The 16,471-nt window shown below is 46.0% G+C and overlaps 1 protein-coding gene across 7 annotated transcripts in view; it reads left to right on the top strand.

Moving 5' to 3' along the window:
• Nucleotides 1-16,471, top strand: part of ATP11C (ATPase phospholipid transporting 11C) — a 44,094-nt gene that overhangs the window by 4,525 nt on the left and 23,098 nt on the right. For all 7 annotated transcript variants that reach the window (XR_001864514.1, XM_017742260.1, XM_017742251.1 and 4 more), the window contains exons 2-14: nucleotides 1,509-1,628; nucleotides 3,351-3,440; nucleotides 6,913-6,993; nucleotides 7,969-8,076; nucleotides 8,673-8,801; nucleotides 11,174-11,277; nucleotides 11,898-11,948; nucleotides 12,827-12,891; nucleotides 13,481-13,562; nucleotides 13,934-14,084; nucleotides 14,889-15,086; nucleotides 15,993-16,154; nucleotides 16,256-16,413. Coding sequence is in view for 6 of the 7 variants with exons in the window: in XM_017742260.1 (XP_017597749.1) it covers nucleotides 1,509-1,628; nucleotides 3,351-3,440; nucleotides 6,913-6,993; nucleotides 7,969-8,076; nucleotides 8,673-8,801; nucleotides 11,174-11,277; nucleotides 11,898-11,948; nucleotides 12,827-12,891; nucleotides 13,481-13,562; nucleotides 13,934-14,084; nucleotides 14,889-15,086; nucleotides 15,993-16,154; nucleotides 16,256-16,413 (1,499 nt within the window). In the remaining variant the exon portion in view is untranslated. The remainder of the gene's footprint in view (nucleotides 1-1,508; nucleotides 1,629-3,350; nucleotides 3,441-6,912; nucleotides 6,994-7,968; nucleotides 8,077-8,672; nucleotides 8,802-11,173; nucleotides 11,278-11,897; nucleotides 11,949-12,826; nucleotides 12,892-13,480; nucleotides 13,563-13,933; nucleotides 14,085-14,888; nucleotides 15,087-15,992; nucleotides 16,155-16,255; nucleotides 16,414-16,471) is intronic.

Genomic DNA, 16,471 nt, shown 5'->3' with positions numbered 1-16,471 from the left:
CTTTCCCCCCCTCCCCTCTTTACTCATTTGCTGTTAGTGGGCATTTTAAATGCACTGTGTAATTTTAAGTTCAGCATCACAAAATGCTTCCTGGTGCCAGCCAGGTCTTCTCCCTTGGCTGTGAGCATCTGTGGCAAGAACACTTTGTTATATGAAAGGGGGAACCTGGACAGAATGAAAAGCTGATTTTTAAAGTATTGCACAGTTCTGTTGTTTTTGAACATAAAGTTTTCTGGTCCACTGAGAAACTTGAGTGTGCTGTGCAGGCCAGAGCTGGAGGCTGTAGAGCTCGCAGTGCTGCCTCGTCCACTCAAGAGCTTCCATTGGGCTGCAGGCACTGGCAGGGACCTGCCTGCCCTTGGCTTTGTCACACGTTGGGAAAGGTTTTAAAATAATTTACAAGAAGTTGGAACTTGGATGTTTAAGAGTCACATTAAAATAGAAGAGCTCTGATAGTTTTGGTGCATTGAGATGTTTTGTTTACTATGTGTTAACATCCTCTCCCTTGGATCTGGAGGATGTGTCTGTAGTTTGCAGGGTGCTGTCGCGTCCCCTGGGTAGCCTGGAAGGGCTGTGGGGTGGCTGGGTCTCTGCTGGAGCCCCGTGTTGCTGATCACAGGTGTCTCGTGGCTTTGTGCAAGGGCTGCTGTCCTCCTGCAGAGCAGCCCTGCTTCCCTGCTGAGGTTATTCCGCTGCAGTTCCTCTCATGCTGCTGCGGAGCAGTGGGGCTGTCATCAAGCCCCCATGACATGAGGCTGACATTCACTTGTGACATCTCATTCTGCTTTAAATTAACCCCCCAGCAAGCCCAGCTGGCTTCCCAGCACCCTGTGTGTCATCTTGAGGAGTTTGTGATGTGAAACTGCTTCATTATTTCAGATTTTAGCTGAGATTTTTAAATAGCAGAAGAAGACCCTTTTGGTTTTTTGAGCTAAGTGCTAAATCTGTGTGTACCAGTGTGGTGGTGAGACATTTTGCATGGGCTTGAGGGTTGGACAGAAGAGTGAGGATAAGGGAGGGTGCAGTTTCCATCGTCCTCCACGCAGTGAATAAACACAGAGCTGCAGGATTCTCCAGGTCAGGACTAGGAAGAGATGTGTGGATGATAAATTATATTCCTAGTGACTTGAGGTCCTTAATAAAGACATATTCTTCTTCAAGAGGAAAAAATAACCTGGCACAGGCTGCACATACAGGCAGCAGCTGTCCTGCACAGGGCAGGAGTGCAGTGACCTGTCCTGGTGGGGTGTAGGACAGGCTGTGGTCCTGGGAGCTGATGGCTGAGCAAAGGTGTGTTTGAGGCTCAGCATGGCCTGAGTTTTGCTGAATGACCTTACGTGTTCTTCATTCTTGTGCTTTGGCTGGGGCAGAGAGGTGAATTTTTGAGTTCCAGCTGCCTTATTTCCAAAGAACAGCGCGGTGCACTGAGAAGCTGGAAGCTATTAGTACAAATATTTAAGTTACTTTGAGCTAAAAGCTGGTTTTTCCTTTTCCTGGCTGCCCGACAGTGTGCTGGGGAGGAGAAGCGGGTGGGGACGCGCACCGTGGTGGTCGGGCACCGCCCCGTTTCGGACACCGAGGCGTACGTGGCACAGAAGTTCTGCGACAACAGGATCGTCTCCTCCAAGGTGAGCTCGCCCTGCTCGTCCAGCTGCGCCGTGTGCGTGATGGCTGCTCGGGTACTCACCCTGCTTTTATTCGGTGGGGGATTTGGAAATTGAGAGACTCTGAATTCCTCAAGGGTGGATGTAAAGGTCCATCTGCAAGTGGAGCAGCCTGGTACAGCCCTTACACACAGCTCCAGTCTCTCTCGTAGTCTTGCTTTTTTTTTTTTCATCCTATAAATGCCGGTTGGGGCATGTATGAGTTCCTTTCTTGTTGGCTGGATGAGAGCAAAGCATGTGGACACATTGATTTTGTGGGGTTGGGGTTTTTTTTTGGTGTTTTTTAAAGTCTTCTGGTATTCCCTTTGGGAAGAAAAGACAGATATGATACAATACAGCATGAGATAACAGCAACTAAGATTTGCAAACAGGAATGGGATTATTTTATAAAGGGACATAAAAATGTGATTCACTTTTTTTTTACTTTGGTTCTATGGGATTTTTCTCTCTTGAGATAGGGCAAAAATAACCATGCTCTGTTTATCCCTTTGGATGAAAGGGGGGGAAACATTCATATGGTATTAATGCAGCTTTTGTTTATGGTGGAAAACTGTGATGACACCCATCTGCTTTCTGCCTAGCTTTTTTCCATGACATTCATGAAGCTATTTCAAAAGATTTGAAGCCAATTCGAGTAAAATATCAAACAAGTGGCATTCCATATTGTCAACACAGCTGGATACGTATCCCAGTGCCTAGGATTCATGATGCTCAGCATACACTTGGGCTTCAGTTTTGCTGTACTTGAGCTCTAAGGGGTTTTTTTCTCCTCTCCTTTCTTTTTTTATACATCCTGGATCTTATCTGTTTTTATGTCTGAGTTTATTTTTGGGAAAAGTTTTAAGTCTGTCCATGTTTAACTTGTGTAGCATTCCCACTGACGTTTCCCTGGCACACAGGAGGGGCCTTCAGCGAGGACACCTTCCCCTGTCTCAGTTCCCTCTCTGAAAAATGGTTTGGTTGAGCACTAATTTTAGTTCTTCCTTGATTTAGTTTTGAATGTTGTGTCCTTGCTCTTTTTTTCCATTTATATTTGCTAGGCCTGGGACCTTACCAGTCTCTTTTATAATTAAATGGACATTGGTCTTGAGACTTGGCTGCTTATTCTTTTTTATTCTAGACAGACTGAAAGATAGATATTAGACCCATTATTTTCCATGTTGTTCCTAAATTCCACATGCTTTCCAAAGTAAATGAAATGATTCAGCAGCCTTCTTAAAATTATAATGAAGCACAACCTAATACTGAATTTGTATGGGCAGCATGGCTTTTTGCCTTTTTTTTTTTTAATAACAAAAGCAGCTCTAAGATGGTTTTGGGAATTGGAAAAAAATTATCCACTGTACATTATGTTGTAATGAAAGCAGGTGTCTGCAAATGCCTTTCTAGAAGTTGTCAGTGAGGCACTTCCAGGGTTCGGTGCTCCAGCAGAGAGCTGGAGCTGGAAGCCGAAGCAGAGCTTGGTGGTGTCTCTGCATCCAGCTGCCCTGTGCTCCTGGCTTTAGATCCAGGACCTGCATCTCTGCCTGGGGCCCACCAGGGCTGCTCAGCCGCCTCGCTGTGCTTGCCTTGCCACGTTAAAGGAGAGCTCCTTTGCTCCTCTGTGCAGATCATTCCCTTTGGTAGCTCTAGTCCCTGTCAGCGACGTGCCTTGGTCTGTTTGTGAGTCCCCCTCTCTCCCCACAGTACACCCTCTGGAATTTCCTCCCGAAGAACCTTTTTGAGCAGTTTAGAAGAATTGCCAACTTCTACTTCCTTATCATCTTCCTCGTGCAGGTAAGAGCTGTGATGCTAAGAGTGAGTTTTATTTAGACACTGATGTTAAACATAGCTTGAACAAGAATTGAGATTTAAGAATGTTTGTGCTTATAAGAGGTTTGGAATTTGTTGAGTTGGAAGCTGTGTTATAATTCTGCCACACCATCCAAGGCGTAAAAATAATTAAAATATCTGGGCCTATCTGAGATGGGGTTTGAATGACTGCTGGAACATTGAAAAACCGTCTTAATTCTCACTGTTAAGATCATTCAACCACTGAAAATACACTTGATGCTATACAATTAAGATCTGTTTTTTTGTCACCATTACTACTTCTGTTTCATATTTCCCCAAGTGATATGATATTTTATGTCTCAGGTATGATGAGTTTCAAGGCAAGCAGGAGAGATAGGATGTACTCAGTAAAATTCAGAAAATGCGTAAGATGAACTCTGGAAACCTGAAGCTTCAGGAAGTTGCTCTGCATGGGCAAAGCAGCAAATTTATTACAGGCACAAACTTTTCATGCTCTGCTTTGTGGCTTGTATGAAGGGGCAGATCCTGAGGAATACTCATTTTCTGTTCTGTCATCCAAGAAAAGCAAGCTGTCAAAATGCACTGGGGCAAAGGGAGTTTGGGAGAATCACTGCAATGCCTTTGCTCACATTTTAAATCCTCAGGTCTGGGGCTCAGCACACAGCCAGCTCTAGGGCTGGAAAGAGGCACCAGAGCTCTACCCCACAAATAAAAAGGCGTTGTGTGGCTTCTGCAGGGTTTTGGTGGGTCAGGACTGGGATATCACTCTCTCCCAGGCTGCAGGTTAAAAGATGAGTGCCTGAACTGTTTTATCCCTACTGTAAAGGGTTCTGGTTTCCAGTCACTCTGGTGGTGGCTGCAGGAGCAGGGATCCCGAGACACAGCCATGTGGCTCCTCCTGGCAGTGTGACATGAAAGGCCAATTTACTCTGGCGTCAGCTGGCTTGCCTCCATCTCTTCATTTTGCTGGCGTTGCTCCATTTTGTCAGACCCAATTTGTAATTTGCCTTGAACTGAAGTGATACCCTGGAGTCAGGATGTCCTTTTTGTGTAGCTGGCCACTTAGTGACGTGCTATTACATTTTATCTATTGACCCTCTGGCCATGGAGAACATGAAATATTCCTGATTATAGTTACAAAGTGAGTTTCAGTCTAGCTGCTTGCCCATTTTAGGCACAGGTCTATGCAGGTGAGAGAAGAGCCTGGCTGTTCCTCCTTGTTTTTTTTCTGTGAGCACCTCTAAAATCAGGAAGCAGCCCTCGTGGTCTGTTAGAGAAAAAACAAACCCAACTGAGCCAAACCCAGCCTGACAGCACTGATCCACTGGCTGCTGGAGAGAGCAGCCTCCTGCCCCCAGGTGCTTGTCATTCTGGAGACGTCACTTGCCTTAAAAAGGCACTCAGGGCCACTCCATTCATTTTAAATGCCAAGGGTTATACCTTGAAAAATGCCATCTATATCTTAAGTGTTCATGCTTATCTTTAAATTTCTTAAAATTGATGGGGTTGTCCTACCTGGTTCTGCACGAGGAGTGAAGTGTCACAGCACTTGGGTGCATCTGCTCTGCCTGTTGTAAAATGCTTTATCAAAACATCTATTACTCTGTGCCTCCAGATCCAGCTCTTTGTAAGACAAAGTACATGCATTAAACATAAAACACGTTGTGCACAAATAGGGATACAAATAGCTGTTTCTTTGGTTCATCTGTTGCAGCACTTGCAGGAATCTGCAGGGAACCTCCCGGTAGAAGGGGCTGGAGCACAGTCCCAGAGTGTAGACAAACCAAGCTGGTGGCAGTAAGCTATTTTAGGAGGTAGCAGGAGTGAAAAGTGTCCCTTTGAGGAGGAAAGTGTGGTCCTTAGTGTCCTAAGGAATCTTGTAAGAAGCTATTAAGTAACAGGAGGACTTTGCCACTTTTAAGTGGATTCAAATCAAGCTGTTCAAGTCCTAAACCAGTTCAAAAATAGTTTCAGATGAGTTTGCCTTTGTCCTGGCTTGTTGCTTGTGTGTCCCCTCAGCTTTTCACCATCCACAAAGGGGAAGAGTACTGTCCAGCCAGGGGATTTTTGCAGGGAGTCCAAACTCCAAATATGTGAATTATTCCAGGCACTTCATCTGGTATTTGTGATCCTATATCTGTGTGGACAGACATGGTATTGTTTTTTTACATAAATACAACTACATCTTGTCCAGTGTAGGAAACTCTCCTGCTGGGCAGCAGGAGGTCCTCAATTTTGTCCTTCTCGGCAGAAAGCCAAAGTTCTTCTTGGATTCCCTAGATCTGTCCAATTTTTGCAAGGTAACTTTTGGCTGACTGGCTGAAACTTCATGATAATGCCCCAGTGAGTGGCCATCACTTGTGCAGTGTGTCTGTGTGACTCTTGGCACTATCCTCACTCGAGGCTGTTCTTCCAAAGTGTGGTTTCTACCAGACTTTCTGCTTGGAAACATTTTAATCCCATTTGAGTGAGCCAGGGCTTTGTGTGCCTGGAAATATTTTTGGTGTTTATCTTGGTTTACCTTCCTGCTGCTTAACTAGTATGCCATTTATCTGGCTGCTTCTTGTGGTGTATCTCTTCCACTTCAGAATCTTCTGGCTTTTCTCTCTGGGTTCAGTAGTGCGGGGTAATATTGCAGTGTACAGCATTTCATAGTCAAAAATGTCCACGTAGCTGATAAGAGGAGTCCTGTCCTTAACACAGCTTTTTACAGGCAGCCTGAAACAATAGATATCCAGATACTGCTGTTTGTGAGCATGCTGGGGAAGCACAAACAGGAGACAAAGTCCCTTTGTGGGGACACAAAGCCTTTCTGCTGAGTTTCCCCATCCCTTTCATTGCAGCCCTCATCATCTGCTTCTCGTGCTCCCATTCTCTCCAGGAACAGCAGGAAAAATGACCAATTTATGGTGTGCTGTTTTGGAAGGTGGAAGGTGTTCCCTCTCACTTATGAACCTGTTCTGCCATCCTTACCCTTTGGGCCAAGGCCTGGTACAGTCAGAAAGAACAGCCCAAAGGTTTAATTAGTGATCAAGGGGCTTGGTCTTTACCATGGTGCTGGCTCGAGCACTGCAGTGAGCTCAGGAAGGATCCAGCTCTCTTCCCCAAGGCCCCTGAGCAGCCATGGTACTTAAATCATGCTCTGAACTCCAAATCTGAGAGCTTAAAGACAAAGCCTGGATTTCTCTTTTACTTAAATATTCATGTTCTGTTCTGCAGTATATTTCATAGGTAATCTGGGCTGATGGGTGTTATTTTTAGCCTCCAAGTATCAGTGGTTCAAGATGACTGGTACTGCCCTCCCTTTCATAACCAGCCCTTCCTTCCCTTTCTCTTCTGCTAGGCTCTGACTTGCCCCAGTGGGATAAGCACCCTTTTCCCCCCATAACCAAAGCTTTGGGTTTCTTCTACTGCCTAAAAACCAGGGCTCAGCAATCCATTTTTCTTTCCGCAGGTGATAGTGGACACCCCAACCAGCCCGGTGACCAGTGGCCTCCCGCTCTTCTTTGTCATCACTGTCACAGCTATCAAACAGGTACGGTGTCAGTGTGGGGAGGAGCAGATGCTCTTTGGGATATGTAGAGAAAATGATGAACATGTATTTAAATATACTCAGAAGCCACCGTGTGCTGTAGGTTTGGTGCACCCTTCTTAGAGGGTGAGATGTGCACTGGTGCTTTTCAGGAGAGGCTGCATTTTGAGTGTGGTTATTGGTGTCTCCTGTTCTGGCAATGTAAAACACCTCTGTGCTGTTGTAAGCGGGCCTTGAGGGTCAGTAAAGCTTTCTGCTGTAGTTCTGGTGTTACTTGAATGTTTTTCCTCTTTTTAGAAGAGCTCTCTGAGTCCTTGCAGAGACGTGCTCCAAATATAGCCCACGCTCTGCTCCCATGCTGGTAGGTGGAAAGGACAGGTTCTGTTCAGCCACTCAGCTAGCCCTGAAAACATGTAGTCCTCATCTCCTTGCAGTGTTAAAAGACCTTTTTCCTCCCATCACAGGCACACATGCCATTTAAAATTTCCTTATTGAATAATAAAAGAAGTTTCTTCTGTGAGGGCTGGAAAGGGAGAGCTAGAATAACATCTATCTGCTTCAAATCTCAGTGTTGTATTCTTCCAGTAAAGACTGAAGAGGAAGAGTGTCATCCTGCGTTACCATAGGAAAGAGCTGCAGGCTGCTGAGTGTATTATTCATATTATCAGTCTGTTCTTGCCAGCACTGAGAATAATAGAAATATGTTACAGTAGTTTAGCTGCTCGTTGTATGCCCCACATATAGATTATTTTTGTGTTATTTTAATCTGTTCTGAATCTGTCAAATATGCATATGAAGTTTTTAAAATAAATTGATTCAGTCTGAGCTACTCTGGTTGATGTTTTGTCAGGCATGAAGGAGGTCTGAGGACTGGTTGCCTTATTCATTGTTTTAACGTGTCCCTCTCATCCTCAGTCCTCCCTTTTCATTAGTTTACTTGCTTTGTTACAAGTTTGTGTTCCTGTGTCTGTGCCTTAGGGGTACGAGGACTGGCTGAGGCACAGAGCTGACAACGAAGTGAACAAAAGCAACGTCTTTGTTGTCGAAAATGCAAAGCAAGTGCGGAAAGAGAGTGAAAAAATCAAGGTAACTGTTAGCAGAGAACTCATGTGTGTTATCACTGAGGCTGATGGGAGCACAGAGGTGTGTGCTGAGGGGGCAGGGGAGGAGGGTGCACTGGGTTAGAGCTGCCCCAGTGTGCTCACTTTCAGATGAGATGCTCTGAGAGCTGTTCCCAGTTAAGGAGTGAAGCTGCCTTTGATTGCTTTTGAAAAACTGTCTCACAAAAGCTGTACAGGACTGACAAGTGACAGATCTGTCAGCATTTTACACTTCTCCAGGACAGGCAGTCCTCTTCTATTTCCAACTCTCCCAAGGACACCACGAAAGTACACTTAGCTTTGACGTTAATTTATCACACCACACTTCAGGCAAGTACAGTCTTTCTCCATCAAGATTTAGTAGAGAAATACTTACTAACTGTGCCACGTGGGTGCTCTGAGTCAGTGCGGGCTGCATCGCCCCATCAGGCTGTGGAGTGATGCTCAGGGATCCATGCACCTCTTGGACCTCAGTTTCCCTTTTAGCCAAAGTGATTTCTTCTAGGCTTTGAGAGAAGCTAAATCATAACCATCTAATAACAACTGAGAGGACTTTTCATGGGACTGTTTCCTGTCTTCTAGGTTGGAGACATAGTAGAAGTAAAGGCAGATGAGACCTTCCCCTGTGACTTGATATTTTTGGCCTCCAGCAGCATTGATGGGACCTGTTATGTCACTACAGCAAGCCTTGATGGCGAGTCCAATTTCAAGGTAATGGGGCTGGGTGGGGCAGCGTGTGGGATACTGGGGTACCTGGAGATGCCACTGCTTGCATGGCAGGGCTGTGCGTACCTGAGGGTGCTGCCCTGGAGCCCATTCCTGCAGCTGCGTGGCTCTTTAACAGCTCTTGCCTCTTGTTGGCTTCCAGTGCGTCAGCAGCGAAGCCCTCGGGGATTGTTTGTGCTCTGTTTTGTCTCCAAGGGCCATTTCTGCTGGCGCTGCCCCAAACTGGATTGCTGTTTATCGATACAGCTTCGCTGCCCATCGCAGGAAGTGTCAGCACTTCCCTGCTCCGGCCACACTCTGTGAGCTCTGGTGCGTCAGGGGAGCAGTGCCTGCAGCTCTCCAGCTCCTTTTCCAGGGCCGCCAATGCTCCCATTACTTAACTAAGCATTTCCAGTGAGATTAGGGACTTTTTTGAGGCAGCATGTCTAGACTCATTCGGGGAATTTTTCAGCAGCGTGAGAAAAGCATCGCTTCTGGGATTTTCTCTCCCTTTCCCTGAAGCAAGCAGTGAAATTTAATACTAGTCTTGCCCAGGATGAATATTTTCAGTTTGTTTTCTTTCTTTCTTTCTCTCCTCCCCTCTAAACAAGGGAAAGAAGCAGCAACAAAAAGCTTATATACGTCAGAAGACATGAACATTTGGTTGCACTTGTGTGATAAATATTTATACAGATACTAGCAGCTGCAGTAGTAAGACTGGAAGATACTTTAAAATGACATGATTAATTCCAGCACACTCTGAAGTCAGTGGGAATACCACTGTGGATCTGATATGTTTATCTGAGATTTGTGGCTCTTCTCTATGGGCTGCTCTTAACTGGCACTGGACAACCTGTGTAGGTGCTGGTGCACAGTACTGGTTCCACTAGTGAGGAGTTGGAGCTCTGAAGTGGCTTGAGGCTAAAAATAGCTAACCATGTTAAAAGGCTATTGCTTATTTGTGGCAGGTGTATCATATACATGAGTTCACATTACTTTTGCAGAGTCTGGGCTCTTAGTAACTTGTGAGTCTGGGGATGCAATGCTGAGTTTCTATATCAAGCCCTGTGGTGTTTTTTCTTGGTTTGTGGATTCCTGTAGGTGACTGGGAGCTGTCTCCTGTTTCATGACAAGGTGAAGATGAGTTTGAAGGGGAAGAGGGAATAGAAAAGCCAGCTCTGTTTGGGGGAATAGATCTAACATTACAAACCAGGGTTTGCTGCAAAAGGGGGGTGAGGGAAGCATGCTTGGGTAATCACCACACCTCATCTGCAGGGATATCTGCTCCCTTCTTGGTGGAGATTTTTCTGGTATTTGGGGCATGTCAGGTTGAGGTATGGGAAAGGTGCCTGATGAAGTGAAACTGGAATAGAACTGTAAAAGAGATTTTGTCAGGGCTCTGTCTTTGAAGCACAAATCTTTGGCCATACGTTAGCTAAAAGAACACATGTTTTCTAAATACGCTAAAGGATGTAAAGATTGTGGAATTGATTGGGAGGCAGCTTTGAAGTATCACTCGGTAATTGCACAGTGTCTCTGCTGATGGGAGCAATGCAAAACCCCTACAAGGGCTGGGTTTGGTACTGGGCACTGCAGGATCAGTTTTGACTTGTGCTACACAGAAGCTGTGATGTGTGCTGGAGATCCGTGTGTGCTGTCAGTTGGAACAGCCAGGTAGGTCACCAAAGCAGCACAAAGGTGGGGGTTTCCACTGCCATGACTGCAGCGTGTGTCGCGTGGCGGTGCCTCCGGTCTGTGCAGGGAAGGGGATGCAAGCGGGAGGAGTGGAGGAAGCATTTTAATGAATTTGTTTATGAAGGTGGATTGAGGCAGCCCACCGTGACTTGGAGCTCTGAGTAGGTCCTATAAATAGAGCCTGAAAGGCAGTGAGCAGATCCTTTGTGGGCTTTTCAGTTAATTATGAGAGATGAACCTTTGCAGCAGCAGCTGCTAAAAATAGCTCAGAGTCTGCCAGTGCTCTGCCTGATCCCTGGTGCTGGAGCTGGTGTCTGGTTACTGTCAGGAGCCAGGGCAGGTGGTCCCCAAGAACCCCTTCTTCATGGGGCACCTGCAGCCTCCCCTCCACCCCAACCAGGGCAAGTCCCGAGGGAAAACCAAGGATGCTCTGCTTTTGGTGTGTGCCTTACTGAGACACACCCAGCAGCTCCTTGCTACTGTGGTTTCCCTTAAGCTTTAGTGACTTCATTCTTTCACTGAGAGGTGCTTCAGCTGCCTCATGGGAGCATGACAAGGGCTTGGGAGAGCTGCTGGTGCTGACTAGCTTGTGCATGGTGGCATTTTAAGTAAGGGGGTATAAAACTTGGGGATGGGCTTGTAGCTGGGGCTTGAGGTGACGCTGCCTGTGCTCCTGTGCCCAGACTCACTACGCAGTGCGGGACACCACCGTGCTCTGCACCGACGAAGCCATCGACACCCTCACCGCCACAATTGAGTGTGAACAGCCACAGCCTGACCTCTACAAGTGAGTCTGTCCCTCCTGCATCCCCCCCTGCCTGTCCTGCCCCGCAGCTGCCTGGTGTCATCTCCCTGCAGGCCCCTCAGCACCGTTGGTTGGGGGATCTGCAGTTCGGCACAGCAAAGGCCATCTTCTTTTCATCAGAGGCCAAAAGGTGTCTCAAGGCAGTGATAAGCTACTGGGCCTCTTCTGTATGAGGATGGCAAAGTCTTTAAAGCTCAGTGTCTTTGCAGAAAAGCCTCCCTTGTGCAGCACTTGTCATGGTATAATGGTTTTTGTCAGCTCAGCAGTAATAATGGTCCATGCACCTATTTTTGGGCCACTCTACCTCCCAAGTAAAAGGCAATGGGCTGAATGACTTCCAGGAGTAAGTGGTCTGTGTGGTTAAATCCCTTGAGGGAGGTTTGCTGGGGTGTGCTGCAGTCTGTAATGGGAATGTGCTGGGGTGTGTAGGTACCGGGGCACCCCTGAGCATGGGAAATGTGTGGCTTCTCTGTCCTGAGCACAGACACCCCTCTGAAACATTAAACTCTCAAATTCATTTGTTTCTGTGTTTGCTTCCATTTCCTGTCAATGAATTTTCTTTAGTGTGTTTATAATACAAGTTTCTCATCTTTTTATTACAGATTTGTTGGAAGAATTATCATCTACAGAAGTAACCAAGAGCCCGTAGCCAGGTTGGTCTTGCAGCTGTGTGCTGGCCCTCCTCAGAGGGGTTGGCCATCTACAGAGAATTTCAAGGATCTGAGCTTGTGCTGCCATCATTTGGGAATGTGGTGGTTTTTTTTTTGTTTTTGTTTTTGTTGTTTTTTTTTTTTTTTTAACCATTCCAAAGATTTTATTCTAAAAGGAGGCCTCCCTTCTGCCATCCTGTGATTTGTTTGAGCCCCTTTTGGGGAAGCAGTGCAGGACCACCTGGTAATGTCCTGCCCTGCTGATGGGGCACAAATTTACCAGGTAATTACAAAATACTGTCACTCGAAAGTAAGCAAAAACTTAAACACCAATCAGTGTTTCAAGGGGAAAACCAGCAAATAATGTTCATAAGCCATCAAAAACAGTTTGCTCTCACCAGAGCGTTGTTGGATGGGTTTTGTGCTGTGGTGGGTCTGTTCATACCCTAGAAGCAACAGAGGGGTCATTAGGGGGTTTCAAAGAGAAATAAAAACACAGATGGGGCTGTCAGCTCTGATGGTGCTGTTGATTGACTGGGCTGGAAGGGACAGGCTTCTGATGACTTTAACGTTCCATTTTTACAAAAGTCCTGGAGCATACTAGATTTGAACATTTTGCACTTGTTCCTCAAAAGCCTTAATGAAAATCCCCCAATAAGAGTGGAACTTGGTACGTCGGGGATAGTATTTGTAAAATGAAATGGAAATGTAATTATACAAAGAGAAAAACAAACTCAAACAAGGCCCCATTTAACATACAAATCATGTAATCAGATCCAAGGAACCTTTGTTTATCTTTATTACCTATTTCTGACTCTAATTTATAAAGTAGTTTGAATTACCTTTGAGTGATGCAATGTTATAATTTCTTTTATGTTTAGGTCTTTGGGTCCTGAAAACCTGTTGTTGAAAGGTGCTACCCTCAAAAATACCAAGAAGATTTATGGTGAAGTTATTTTTGTTTATTTATTTAAATAGTTCTGATAAATAATGACAAATGTAGATGTTCACTACTAAATCTGGAGAGGGAACATACCTCTCTACAGCCTGTCTGCCTGGGCTGTAGAGCTCAGTTTTCATGCAAGCTGATGGCAAAGTGGCTGGGGTGAAATCAGGAGGCACTGGTTCTATCTGCAGGGCTGCCCTGCTGTGCAGGTTGTGTTAATACACCAGAGCAAGTTTTCCTCTTTGCCTGAGACATGATGAGCAAGGAGTTGTTCCCAAATCCTTTGCTGGAAGTGTGCTGGGAGCACAATCTCAGACGCTGGTGATGGAGGGTGACAGCTGTGATGGGAGACTGATGCTGTTCCTGACTGTATGTGATCCATGGGCTCTGGCTCAGTGCTCTGGGATACAGCAATTACATTGCTTAGCAGCCTCAGAGGTTTCTGTAGCTGAACAGTCCTTGGGCAATGCCTCTTTCTTCAGCTGGGATTGGAGTTTGGTGTAAACACCGATGCCCCTGATGGCCAAGTGCCAGCTGGCTCCCTCCGGGGCTGCGAGTCCCTCATGAGCCCTGCTTTGATACCCTGCAGGAGTTGCAGTCTATACTGGAATGGAAACAAAAATGGCTCTGAACTACCAAGGGAAATCTCAGAAACGGTCTGCAGTAGAAAAGTGAGTATTTGTGTTCAGAAAAAAAAATCAGTAAAACCTGCTGGGTTTGGGTTTGTTTTCAATGGATGACTTGTACAGAAATAATCCCCTAATCTGCTGCCTTTTGTTTCAGATGCTCTCTGATTGCATAGAAAAATCTGGGTATTTGATAAAGCATATCTTGCAAGAAGCAGCAAAATTTAGTAGCTTTCTTTCTTTAAAAACAAAATTAAGAAATGTTATATGAACCTGACTCTGAATATCAGCAGTGTCAAAAGCACTTGTTCTGTAATTCCCTTCTTAAAAGTAAGGAAGTCTTGTTCCTGTCTATTTACGTGCTTTTCTGTATAAAAATAGCTGCAAGAATTTTAAAAAAAAACCCTGTTTTTCAGATCTATCAACGCTTTCTTGATAGTGTATTTGTGCATCCTATTGGGCAAGGCCACTGTGTGCACGACTCTGAAATATGTCTGGCAGAGTAATCCATTTAATGATGAGCCTTGGTACAACGAGAAGACTAAAAAAGAGAGAGAGACGTTCAAGGTAAGTGGATTTGTATTTCAGCACCTCCTCCAGCTTTACTTACTCTGTTTTGGTTAATCTGATAGTGCCTGCTGCCTGCCCTGGGAGTCCTGTTTGCTCACACAAAGTGCTGTTGTTTCCTTTGGTCTCTCCTGCTGTTTGTTTCTTTGGGCCTCTCTCATGCCTGTGCAAAGTGATATTTGTGTGGAGCAGGGCAAAGCATAAATAAATACTATATAATACAGAAATGCAGCTGATTTAACCTGGGTCCTTATCTGAACTCGAGCTATCTTTCAGCTTTGAATAGGTAAACTTAAATTGAGGCCATGTCAGCCAGTTTCTTAAACTTGCTGAGACGTGGGCAGTCAAGCCTGGGAGAGTGTGAGTGTGCAGAGATCTTTATTTGTTGGCTTATTGAGGAGGACTTACAGGGATGTCACTGCATCACTTGCACCCTTGCCACAGCTTGACTGGTCTCAAGCCACCTGCTCCTTTTTTCCAGTTACTTGGGATCAGGATGAGCCTGTAGAAGTGTAAAATTATAGCAGTATAAATTAAGAGGAGTATGCTGAGATGAAACATTGTTTTGGTCCCTGTGAAGCTGTGAGATGTATTTGTGTACCTGGTAGCTCTGCAGAAGGCAGTAAGATTTCCTGTGCCAAAGGAAAATGGGATTTAGCCCTGTATCTTAGCTGCCTTCATTTTCATGTTGTTCTTTTCTATCTAACTTGGAAGAGAAGCTGTCCAGAACCCCTGAGGTGTTGCTGTAAAGTGCCCCTGTGTCCTGACAGCCACAGGCTGCATCTTCTCCTCTTTCCTTTGCAGGTCTTGAGGATGTTCACGGACTTCCTGTCGTTTATGGTCCTCTTCAACTTTATTATCCCCGTCTCCATGTACGTTACAGTAGAGATGCAGAAGTTCTTGGGCTCCTTCTTCATCTCTTGGGACAAGGAGATGTATGATGAAGAAATGCAAGAGGGAGCGTTGGTGAACACCTCGGACCTGAATGAAGAGCTCGGGCAGGTCAGAGCGTGCTGTGTTTGCATCTGTTTGGATGCAAATGTGGAGGAAAGTGCCCTCCCTGCCAGGAGCCCTTGTTGTGGCAATCCCCCGCAGTCCCCTCGGGCCAGAACTTCACCCGCTTTGGTGGCACTTTCCATTTAATGTGATTCCACTCGCTCTGCGAAACAGATAAGGTTATAAATAGTGCATGAAAAAGCAGGAACTGGGTCACGCCAATTGTTTCCATATTGGGGAATATCAGGCGCAGCACTCTGCGTGTCAGGGTGATTTTCTTTCACTGCTTCAATTAAAAATTAAAAATCCTCTGTCTCTTTGAGGATTAATGAAAATGTCTGCCCAGTCATCTCCCTGGGTGTGCAGAGCACGTGCAGCTGTGCTGCTGCTGCTTTGCTGGGGCACCTAGACAGATCAGTCTTCCCTTTCTGATCTATACTGGGTGTAGTGCCTCCTGCTTTTGATTTTGCTTTAAAAACAATAATAAAAATATACTTGGAGTAGCAATTAGCTAATGGAAATAACAGCAGCAAGATGAAAATTCCCTAAAGGAGGCAGCAGACCTGCAGCAGCAGTTCTATAAGCACTAGGGCTATAGGAAAGGACCCAAGAGGGAGGATGAGGGGAAAGTGAAGAGCCTGGATACAGATTTTAAGTCTTCAGAAGCTGCCTCCTGCCACCTGTGCAACAGGCTGAAAAGCAGAGGAGCTGCTCCAAGGAGCAAAGTAGCAGAACTGCACAGTGATGTAGTGGGGCACCTGCATCTTTTTTGCAGGGTCACGTTAGGATAGCAGCCAGGTATTCTCCAGCATTGGCACAGATGCACTAAAATGCCCCAGCCTCTGTTTTTGGGGGTTCCTTCCCTGTCCCTTGGGGTTGGGGGTGCAGCAAGGCAGTGCCTGGTGCTTGCAGGTGGAGTACGTGTTCACGGACAAAACCGGGACTCTGACGGAGAACAGCATGGAGTTCATCGAGTGCTGCATCGACGGGCACAAGTACAAAGACTGCATTTCGGAGGTGGATGGCTTCTCCCAGACTGATGGACCCCTAAAATACTATGGCAAAGCTGAAAAGGTAAGAAATGTGCGTGTTGGTGGCTGTGAGGGTTTTGTGGCCAGCTCCTGGCTGGGCGGTGGCATTCAGCTGGTAACGAGCCCTCCCTCCCTCCTGCCCAGAGCCGTGAGGAGCTGTTCCTGCGGGCACTCTGCCTGTGCCACACGGTTCAGATCAAGGAGGCAGACCAGGTGGATGGGCTGATGGCGCATCCAGAGCGCAAATGCACCTATATCTCCTCTTCCCCAGATGAAATCGCTTTGGTGAAAGGCGCAGAAAAGTAAGAATGTGAAGATGTTGGGGTTTTGATTCCCTCTCTCTGGTGGGAAGGAGGGAGG

This window comes from Corvus brachyrhynchos, unplaced genomic scaffold (genome assembly GCF_000691975.1).
Source record: "Corvus brachyrhynchos isolate BGI_N302 unplaced genomic scaffold, ASM69197v1 scaffold220, whole genome shotgun sequence".
Classification (NCBI taxonomy): Eukaryota; Metazoa; Chordata; class Aves; order Passeriformes; family Corvidae; genus Corvus; species Corvus brachyrhynchos.
This window is presented reverse-complemented; position numbering and strand designations above follow the sequence as displayed.